The 11939-nt window shown below is 32.1% G+C and overlaps 1 protein-coding gene across 1 annotated transcript; it reads left to right on the top strand.

Moving 5' to 3' along the window:
- The first annotated feature begins 11303 nt into the window (after positions 1–11303).
- On the top strand, positions 11304–11939 carry LOC114737585 (pathogenesis-related protein 1-like). Its single transcript, XM_028925532.1, has one exon. It carries the CDS (start codon positions 11315–11317, stop codon positions 11792–11794), a length of 480 nt encoding a protein of 159 aa, XP_028781365.1. The 5' UTR covers positions 11304–11314; the 3' UTR covers positions 11795–11939.

Genomic DNA, 11939 nt, shown 5'->3' with positions numbered 1-11939 from the left:
TGGGATGCATGAGTATCGTTAACTATATTTGTTTGCAAAGCTTATGATGTTTGAGCATTGCTGTTTATGCTCGGATGCAAGTGCTGTTAATATGACTTGTTTTACATGCGTTTATGAGCTTTGTATAATCGTATGATGGACTGTTATCACTATTGAGATTCCTAGAATCTCACCCCTTTCTTCCATGACATACCGTGAAGGCAGGTGGCTCGAAGGGCAAAGGTGTGGTGATTGAAGGAAGTTGAAAGAGTCGGGAGTAGATGTGAATAAGATAGTTGGTCATCTGTGTAGTCTTTTGCTGCTTATATTTAGAGATTTTGTTAAGCCATGTATGGCCATATGTGTTTTTGTGTGTGTGTTTCTATGTTATTATGAAAGGTAATTATGGGATGTAATTACTTTTGTAAAGAGGAAAGTATTGGCTCCCGTAACTGTCAGCCAAGTGCCATATGTTTTGATGGCTATATGTTAGTAGATAGATATTTCACTAATGCAGTAAGATTTGATAATATTGATTTAGCTAAAGGTAGTTTAATTGATGTTAAAGTTAGAGTTTAAAGGGATGTCTGAACCACTGAACAGGACATTTTACAAGTTATTTCAAAAGTTTAAAATTTTTCAGAAAATCTTATCCTTTATACAAGATATCGAACCTTGTGTTTTGGGAGAAGCTTTAATAAAGAGTTTAGTAAGGTATTTTTACTTTTCAAGATCAAACTTGGCTTCGTGGTTTGAAGTAAATTTATTAGTCCCTAGGTGTAATTAAAGTAGGTGTTACAAAAACCATTGCAGGAGTTGTTAAAATCACTACAAGAGTAGTATACTCATTTCAAACGTCATTTTGGAAAACATTTCCATTAGCTTCCAAAACTTACCAACTTATTCTGGTAAGTGATATGATAAGTTCTATCATCGAAGTCCTCGAGAAAAAATGAATAGGATCGAAATAAAGATTTACAAATTTTTTGCACACCCTAATCTTCTTTGGGTACGTGTGCTCAAAGGTAAGTATGGCCTTAAGGGTGGTGTTTTAGATAACATTTTTTGGTCTCGTTCTTCTTACTTTTGGAAGAATATTGCCAAGATTTGGCAAGATACTCATTTTCACATCAAATGGAAGCCTAGGCATGGTCATAAAATTAGATTCCGGTCAGACTTTTGGGACTATGATCCATGGAAGCATCTATCTTATGTTGATATTCCCTAAACATGAGCTAAGCCTATATCTCCGCTTACATTGATGATACTGGGCATTGGAAATGGACTTGGCAACTTAGCCACTGTCAAATTCACCACCAAAACTGCCTATCGTACCTCTCGATCTCTTATTTGGAACAATGCTGAAACAAAATGGACTCGTGTTTGGAAACTTGTAGCTGCCCATAGAGATTCAGAAAAAGATACTGAAGGGGCATGACTGTTGGATCAGTGATGTGCTCTTTGGCATGGGGGCGTATAGAAGATATTAACCATATCTTTAGGGATTGCCCCTTGGCTTCATTTATATTTTAGCATTTTGGCACATGTTCGTATTATAGATGATCACACTTCAAAGAATTTTTCTGTTTTCAGATTGATTTTATAAATTCTCCTTCGCTATGATTTTGTATTTGTACAGTTTTCTTGAATGAAGCTGCCTTTTTACCCAAAAAAAGTTGTAGGTTCGAATAATAGATAAAGTGATGACTTTGTGTTTGTTGTCATGGCCCTATGAGTATTTCATGGAAAGCTGCGATTATGCTTCCACCGAGTAATTAATTAAAAATTACTGAGATTTCTCCAAATAATCTCACCCCACTAATGACTTCTAATTAACCATGATAGGATGAAGGCTGTCACTTCGATGTTAAAGCTAATTTTGAGACATTTTGTGTATACTGTTGGGCTATAAATTGAATATTAAAGCAGTGCATACAAGTGAATAATGTAGTACTTTAATTAGCCTTTTCACTCTACAAATGATTGTTAGTTGCATGTATGGCATATATGAGATATTGATTACAGTTAGAGTCAGGCCTAAAGTGCACCGATATATGGACTCTGAAATAGTTAGTTGTTTTGTTCCATGATTAAACTGTATCAAATAATGGCTGGATAAATTTCCGGTTTGGTATCTTATTCGTACAGAGCTGATTTAAGTTTTAAAATGGCTCAGAACACAGTCTGTACAATTTTTGCAGATTAAGTTATGATTTGCGAAAAGGTTCAGATAAGGAATTTTAATCTCTTGCGGTTCTAACTAAATGCACCCGAAAAAGTGTTCTCCTGTATAGTATTGAATATGCATAAAAGTAAGCATTACACATTTTACTTGCCAAACCAAAGGTTTAAATATATATATGTATATATGGTACAATTTATACAACACGCACGCATATTGTTGGACCATGCCTAGTCCACCCTTGGTGGATAGGGCCAAGCCCATAACATTCGAGGTGCCGAATGCTAATCTGTTTCTAAAGGCACGAAAACCTCCGGGTTTGAAAGTTACAATGAAAGAAGACTTCGTTTGAGAACAAGCAATTACGTATACCTCAAGTGCGTCCGATAACTCACATATATTTGTACCAACAAAGCATTTTGTTAGAGGAGAGAGGCAAGAACTATGTGGCCAACAAAAGTTAGTCCAACCGGTTCATAACTCACAAGATTTTGAGTTTGAATCCTGTTACCAATGTAAAGATCTTGTTGGTGGACGACCTATAAATACCTCTCTAGACATTTTCTGAACCTGAAAACATGCCCTGACTCTAGAGAGCCTCTGGAACCAACTCACCTAAACTTTCTATTCACTATAAAAGAACGGCAAGAACTATGTAATTAAAAGTAAAGTAAAGTTGTTTCAATGTAAAGTAGAACTGCTTCCCACAAGCTGTGTCCAAATAGGGTTGTCTGATATATACGAATATTTTGATGAATATAACAAAAAATTCAAGTCTTATCACAAAGACATTCCAAAGTGACATTCCGCCTGTCACATCCCAAAAATCTTTACCTGACTATAAGGAATTAAAAATTGGGATGAGTGTTAATGTAGGAACTAAACGGGGAGATGAAACAACTGTTGATAAGAAACCCCAAAAAGGTCCAGACCGGCATTTTCATAATCATTGGTCTAAGAAGGGCAAAACGGGAAAATTTGAGAAAAATTTTAGAAAATTTCTGAAAAATAGGAAAAATGTAAATTAAGAGTTTTCAAAACTCGGTTGAGACCTGAAAGGTGAAATTTTGGTAAAAGCAAATTATTACGGAATTTCCCGAAAATAGAGATTTTTCAGGAAATTATTGGGAAATTAAAGAAAAATAATTATTTTAAATAGTTGGAGGCCTTAATAAATTTGGGAGAAAGATGGATAATTCATATAAATATTTATTTGAATTTATTAAATTATTTTTAGGCCTTAGAAGCTCAAGAATTAATTTTAGGAAATTTATTTTCCCTCATAATAACCGATAAAGGCCTAATAAGAGAAAATTCAAAATAAATACCTAGAAGTTGTGAAAAATTCTGAAAATTTTCATATCATGTTCTCATATTAAAAGGTGAATTATCATGGAGAGAAATAAATTTTTGAAGGTCTGAAAAGATTATGGAAGGTTACTAGTGAATAGTAACCTATAAAGTTTCAAATGGTTTGAGATAGTGATTTGGTTTGTGGGCCAAATTTTTAGACCAGCCCAAGACATTTGTGGAGCCCAAATTGAGCCCAATAAGGCCCCAATTTCGTGCATTTTTCAGGTCCCTCTATTTTTATTCAAATCAAAGTGAAATTAAGGGATATTTGTGTGGAATAATCTAGATTAAGGCCACTTGTGATGATCTGATTATTTTAGCACTTGATGACTGCCACATACACCCCTTGAGGTGTCCAATTTCATCCAAACATGGAGGGGTAAGGGCAGATGGAATTTTTCTATAAATACCCCCTTGGAAAATAAAAAAATGTTGGAAAAATAGAAAAATAAGGGGAGGTTATGCCATTTTGCTTCCAGCACCCACCAACCGAAATTTCAAAGCGTTTTGCACAAGGAATCACTCAGTTTTTATTAAGGGAACATTAAGGCATGTCTGAGCCTCCTTATCCCGAAGTTCTACACTATTTTGGTTGAGGTTTTTAGCTTGAAAAATTAAGGAAAATACTGTCAAAATTTTGCTGGACCTTGTGATGCTTAGGGAAGAATAGAAACCTTGATAATCAAGTGGAATAAGTAAGATTAAGTGGTGTATGGATTGATTTTTGGATGAAATCAAAGTTAAGGTTAAAGGGGAGGAATTTCGGTCAGCACTGTTCATGCAGGAGCTGATTGTTTTGGCTTGATTTGATTATTCCAATAGCTTTAAAATATGTTTTTGTGTAACGGTATGATGTTGGGAAGTGTTTAAAATCATTGGAATCAAAAATGGAATTTTTGGAACTTATAACCCCCTATTCGGCAAAGTGAGTTCATGGGGAAGGAATGAGAATTTCAAAAATCTAATTGTACCATTGGATTCCTCATGAAAAATTGTATAGAATTGAGTCATGAGATGATTGATTTTAAAGAAGAAATCATTTTGTTAAAAATTAAGGAAAAATGGGGGAAATTATTAAGTTGAAGTTAAAATATTGTAACTAAGTTGTTTATTGGTTAATGTGACTATGCTTATGCTCGGTTTAATAGGATCGTGAGGAGGAACCAAGAGGAAGCTTTATTCTTGAAGTAACCTAGTGGACAAGTGTTAAAAAGGTAGCTTTGAATTATAATTTGATTGTTTATCTTGCTTGTTTAATGTGATTTGTTGTTTGCTTGGATTGAAGAACTTGTATAGTGATATTGATTAGTTGGATAACCTTGGTTTATGGTTTGGCCAAATGCATTGAATTGTGTTAATGCAAAAGTGTTGATGTTCCTCTTCTAGCATGGCATTACAAATGATTTTATGCAGTTTGATTATATCTTGAGGTTGATAAGATGTCACATGTGAACTTGCTTGATTTACATGACAATTATAATTCATATGCTACTATGATCTCTTTGAAATCTCATTCCTCCTATGTTAAATTATGTTTTGATAGGGAATGAGTCATCTGATGGCAAGGGCAAGGAAATGATTTTGGGGTAGAGGAGCATCATGAAATTGATGCTATTATGTTATGCTATGAAATGTAATAATGAACTTTTTGTGGAGAATGTAATGAATTATGAATGATATGTAATATAAATTATGTTTGTATGACATGCCCTCATGCTAAAATTATGAATGGTGCAATGTTAAAAGAGTGTAGGAAAAAGAAAAATGGGAGATGAATTAAAGAAAGTGACATTAGGGGATAAAATCTCCCTAAATAATACCAAAATTGTGGCACATGAAATAATAAGCAATTGTTGGAATTTGGGCATGAAACTTTACAGTCAAATAGATCTTATTTTTAGCTTGAAAACAAGTGGTAACCCATAGAAATTGAAGTTTTGTGCTAAGAGTTATGCCCTTTCAAAGTTAGGCAAAAATACTGTAAATTAGAAAATTGACCATATGAACAATGCATATTGTTTATTTTTCTAGTGCTGTTCTGGATGGAATTCAGTCCAATGAATTTTTTTTTTCTATAGAACTATTAGCAAGCTGCTTGTGAAAATTGAAACCATCTTGTTTTAATTTTTCTACAATTAGTTATGAATTTTCAAAGTTGACCCATTTTCGGATGAATAGTGTACAGATAAAATTAAAGGTAAAATTTTTTAAGTTGAAAATTTTCATCCGAAAACACTGTGAAATACATTATAATGGTTCCAATTGACATACAATGAGTTATAAAAAGAGATGTGACACCCCCAAATATCTTTTGTGTGTGAACATGTTGAAAACTTTTAGACTTCTTGTAGTTGGACAAAACAAATTAAAGTATCTTTATACTCAGTGTTTATTATTTCAACCAAAAGGAAAATTGAAGCCTTTTGGTTTTCGGTTATTTCTGGAAGAACGGCCATATATATATATATATATATATATATATATATATATATTCACATGAAGATAATGGCCACATGTGTTGTCCAAGAAACATAGGATTGACTGACTATCCAATTCTTTGCCTGCGAAACAAGTCCAGACCAATTCAGATAGAGCGGCTCCTCAAATTTCTCTCATGGAAGCATTTGTGAAGCACCATGATTGAAGGCCATAATCAAGGGAAAGTTACGGCGTGGTCACAAAAAAGTATGTATAATTATCGTCAAAAAGTCCTGTAACTAGTAAATGAAAAATTCCAATGCAAAAATGGTAATATATTTAATGCTACTCAAAGTGATTTCCTTGGAATTAAATCCCAGTCGTTGTGCATAAGCTAGCATATGAAAGAAGCACTATTTCTTTGCATTTTCACATAATATTAATTTATATACAATACAAGTTAAGTTGCATGGACTATGGAGCATCCTAAATTATTTTTTCAGTAGTAATCAGTATCTTACAATATTTTTTTTGTGCATTTAGCATCTTAAAATATTTTTTCAGCATATAACACTTAGTATTCTAAATTTAGGGTGCTTGTTGCTATTAAAAAAAATACTTAAACATAAAATTGAAAAAAAGGGGAAATTTTTGGGGTGGATTGATTTGCTAGGTAATTGGTCATGGGTATTGTGACGGATTTAGGCCTTAAGATGAAGTCAGTATGAATTGATCCATCAAAAATTCCGTGTTGCAAATTTTTCTATGACAGAATTTCACCTTTTTCATTGTAAATTGGTCATAAATCTGTCAATTTTTTTTCCTGTCAATTTCCATCACAACTCTCTTGCAAAATTGGTTGTCTTTTTTGCAGTATATAAAAATATAAGTTGGCAAAAACGTAATATAAAATTTATAGCTATCTGCCTTGCATGAGGATGGTACAGCTAACTGATAGTCATTTTATCAAGGGATAATATCATTACTGATTCTTATAGTTTGATCAAATTTTAATTTTGATTCTTATCACTTCAAATCACGGTTTTTGTCCTTATAGCTTATTCCATCTAAAATGTTACTTTCTATAGTTTTATAATGACTAAGATTCAAGTTTAATGATGGCTTTAACTTCATTAACTCTGTTAAATATAGGACCAAAATGAACACTTATTAAAAATATATAGACGAAGACCAAAACTCGTTCCGTATTGACCAAGACTTTTGCATACACAAAGTTGAGATCACTGGATAATTGCACCAGGCCTTTTGATAAAAGAAAATTTCTAAATGAGGACTTTTCCCCAATTTTGCCCTATGAGGGGAGTAGGTTTCGATCCCAATAAACAAGTTTTGATTTTAGTTCTTATATTTAATAGCATTAACAAATTGAACACCATTAAACCTAGATTCAAATCGTTATGAAACTATAAGGATGAATATTTTACACCGAAGAAACGTAATTTTTTGATAAAATCACGAGTTTTAATCTGAGTCTCTGAGTTTGTGTCCAGACTACAACAATTGAATACGTTACTGTCACTGCACCAGAACTCCAAAAACCTCAATTTTTTCAAATCATTCTTTGACTTTTCAAAATACTGCAAAAGCATAATTGTTTTTATTTTTTTGTTATCAATAATATATAAACATTTGTTGTTAGATTATAAACCATTTTTAATACAAAAAATATACATATTTTATAATAAAAACATATGGTGATAGTATGGTCATTACTTCTTCATAAACATTGATACAAACTTTGACATCAATTTTAGCGAATACTAGATAATGTTTTAATTTTTAAATCCGTCCACTAAAATTTTTTTTCGCAATAATCACACTTCATATTTTTTGTCATCCTCATAAAAACAGTAGAGATCGTAATGGTGAATAATTTGAATACAACAGGAATGATGATAATTTCATATTTAATTATCTTTGTTAAATTTATAATTATTTTTTTAATTTGATTATATTTAGTGACTTGACTTTATATATGAAATTTATAAAAAAAAATTTATGTTCTTAATATATTTAAATCAATTTTTTGTATTTTAATTATTTAATAATATATTTTTAATAGGTGAACTTTTATGAGTTTACGATCCAAGTTTATGATTCGAGTTTACATCCTTATCATGAGTTTGCTTGAACTCATGAGTTTGACAACTGTGATTAGAAGTACTACCTTGAAAAAAAATACATAAATATTAAAGATAAAGTGGATTATGGTCTTATATTTAAGATCAAAATAAAGTGAAATAAGGTCTTATATTAAGAATTGGAGATAGGATAAAATTTATAGCAAGTCCTAAGGAACAATGTGTCCCATTCATTCAGAATTTTTCACCAATATAAAATTGAACCATTTAACCATCATATATAAGGATCTATATATATATATATATAGACATGTTTTGTTATTTTTTATTTATTTATTTCTTTCATAGACCTTCCCTTATGGAAATAATTATTATATGACATAATAAAGTATAAGACATGGAACTATTAGTAAATTAATATTAAAGTATTTAGGTTTTCTTTAACTGTTACTTTCATCCAAAAAAGTAATCTGTAAACCCTACATATTGCAATGTTCATTGGATATTTACTACTGACTCATCATTAGTTTTTCAAAGATGATCATTCTGAATATATAGAAAAGTCTCGATTCTTGATATTAAAAACAAAAAAACAAAAAGAAAAGTCTCGACTCTTGCTTTTCAGCACAATCGTCGCCACCAATCAGACCATACAATTTGAACATGCGCCTAACAAAACTATGAAAAAAAACGTATAATAACCACTAAGGGGGAAAAAAACACAAACGGTTAAATAATAATACCACGAATTGGCTTAATTCCTATAAAATCTTTCAGATTTTTCTTTGTAAAATTAATTCCTTTTGTGGAGTAACCTTAACTAACTGCTCTTATGTAAAAAGAAAGAGCTTTCACTATCCATTGGAAGCCACCGTGGGATATATTCTAACTTAAAGCCAAAACAAGCATATAAAAAAAAAGAAAATCTCACAATTCAGAATATTTGTGGAACTCAAATAACGATGCCAACTAGAAATAACGCTTGTCTTTAGTTAGGGGACTCTCAATGAACATACGAGAGATAAAATTTTAGAGGTACCCACCCTAACTCAGTCTGTTGGGATTTAATAACCTTTCGTCAATGTTATTTTAGCTAAATAAATAACTTAAATTAGACTGAATTAAACCCTAAATCTAGGCTCAATACAGTTAAAACTAACTAGTGAGCCACGCTCAGTATGTTTTATTTAAATTAAGACAACTGAACACTGGAATATCTAGGTATAATTTCAAATATTCAAGACACCACATGATAAATAAAATATGAACAACCATTGCTAGTGATCAAGGCTCCAACGGCGACCAGATCAAAGAATTAGAGTAAAGGGGGTGACCTAGAAATCAAAATAACAATTTTAATTATTTGAAATGACAACAAAATTTTAAGCAATGACAATTATCATTCTAAAATTTTAAGTATTAGTGGTGACTTGGATATTCATAAATATTTCGTTTTAGAAAAATAACAAATTTAATTATACGAGACAAAGTTTTAGTAGTGACTTTGGAGGAGATCAACATTGACTTCACTTTAAAAATAATAACTTTAATTATGTGAAATGACTTCCAAACTTTCAAATAGTGACTAGTATTACCTCCTGTCCTTAATATAAGAATTAGTTAACTAATTTAAGTAGATTAAAAAAGTAGTTTATTTTGCTATTTGTAATAAGTACATGTTGTTTTTTCCCTAAAATATCTTTGTTAATCAATTGTATTGGGTAGAAATACCATTGTTACAAAGACCACCCTAAAAAAAAAGATAAATATAAGAGACAAAATGGATTGGAGTCTTATATTTAGGATTAAAATAAAACTCAAACGAGTTCTTATATTAAGGACTGGAAGTGATATAAGATGTCAATTCACGTTGTCCTTCATTGTTTTTTTGGTTTCAAAATACTCCTATTGGTTTTAAAGAATTCCCAACAAGAAATAATTACAAGCACTCAATGCACATGATTGTAAATGATAGTTTAAAGAGACCAACATACGTTTGCAAAAATAACCGACTTAGCTAGTTTTTTATAATATTTTAAAATTAATTATCTAATTCTTACATTAAGAATCAGAAGTAATACTAATTATAAGGCGTGTTTGGAGAGAACCAAATGATTTCCTGGCCCTGCAAAAGCAAAGGGGTTTCAATGGCCACCCAAGTGCGCGGCTTCTGAAAAGCTTCAAGCATCACGTGGTGCCGTCGTAGACTTTTTCATTCTTCAGCCAAACGCATTGTATAAGGCATATAAACGTGAAAAACATGTAATTCTAACTAGTTTTTTTTTTAAAAAAATTTGGCATGATAATTAATTAATTACAATTGAAGTGATGAGATTCCATGTATCTGGGCATTTATAGTTACAATAATAATACTTAAATTTGAACTGTTTGACAGTATTTGTTTCCTTTTTGATATGACTACACACATCGCGAATTAGTACTCAGGTTAAAATAGTAGGTCTCAAAAATATTTTTCGCATTCGGATTCGAATTCGAAATCTCATGTTTAAGCGGTCCAAGCTATTTTTTCCTATTGTTAACTACCCGATAGCGTCATATGTATAGTGAGTATAAAAATTAATAAATAAATATAAATACATGTGAATTAATTCACACTAATTTTTATACTTTTCTCGCTCCAAAATCCAATTTTTTCCTTAAAATCAATGAGATTAAATCATTGTAACTGTGCGTTTGCTATTTGCCCTGAATGATAATGTGTATAATTTATTTTTTGGAGCAAATTCATTATGCATAATGTTATTTCTCGAGTCATTTTTAAGGAACTTTCTTGTTCTTCAATCCTTCTTTTTGCGCAAAACTCCAAAGATATTAATTCAAAACACTAATAAATTACCAGCTTGTTGTTCTAAATATCTAATAACGAAGTTGTAAATTTCAAAAGACCCTTTTAAAGAGAAAAAAATTTCTAGGAAACACCTAAATTATCAAACCCTATTGCAAGATCAGAGTAATAAATTGCCAAAACTTACTTGCAGATATTTAATACTCGGGTTTTATGGAAAATTCCTATCGCCATTCACATTCAAAAGAGTCCTCTGAGATTAACATCTCTTGTGTGATATTCTTTTCATATTTTACGAATTAGTAGGATTCTTCCAAACTATCCAGCCTATACAAGTTAGAAAGATGTACCGGTCTCTTTCTCTCTCCCATTACATGAACAGAACGCTACTAATTTTCCACATGAAAATCCCTATAAATTCCTCCTCAAGGCCTCCCATTTTTCTTCATCTAAGACATCACACAACTACACACAATGGGGTTATCATCCAATCTTCCATTTTCCTTCTTCTTCTTCTTTCTCTTTGCCATCATGGCCTATGCCCAGGACACACCACAAGACTATGTGAATGCCCACAACGCAGCAAGATCGCAAGTGGGTGTTCCAGACATAGCTTGGGATGATACTGTGGCTGCTTATGCACAGAACTATGCTAGCCAACGCAAGGCTGATTGCCAGCTGGTCCACTCCGGTGGCCAATACGGGGAGAACATCGCTTGGAGCTCCGGTGACATGACCGGCACAGACGCTGTGAAGATGTGGGTGGACGAGAAGGCAAATTATGACTACAACAGCAACTCGTGCGTTTCTGGGCAGTGTGGGCATTATACTCAGGTGGTGTGGAAGAATTCCATTCATGTTGGTTGTGCTAAAGTGAGGTGTGACAATGGAGGCACTTTCATTGGCTGCAACTATGATCCTCCAGGCAACTATGAAGGACAAAAACCTTACTAGCTAATAGCTAGGTTATGAAGTGTTGTGTTTGTGGTTGGGTTATATATTTGAGCTTATAATCTGTCAACTAATTAAGGGCCCATATATGCCAGTGTGTAATGAATAATATGTTCGATCTTAATGAGATTTACAAGTCTATGATTTT

This window comes from Neltuma alba, unplaced genomic scaffold (assembly GCF_004799145.2).
Source record: "Neltuma alba isolate B1F8T4 unplaced genomic scaffold, ASM479914v2 tig00013466_pilon, whole genome shotgun sequence".
In the NCBI taxonomy this organism is placed as follows: domain Eukaryota; kingdom Viridiplantae; phylum Streptophyta; class Magnoliopsida; order Fabales; family Fabaceae; genus Neltuma; species Neltuma alba.
The sequence above is the reverse complement of the archived record's forward strand: the minus strand, read 5'-3'. Positions and strand labels throughout refer to the sequence as shown.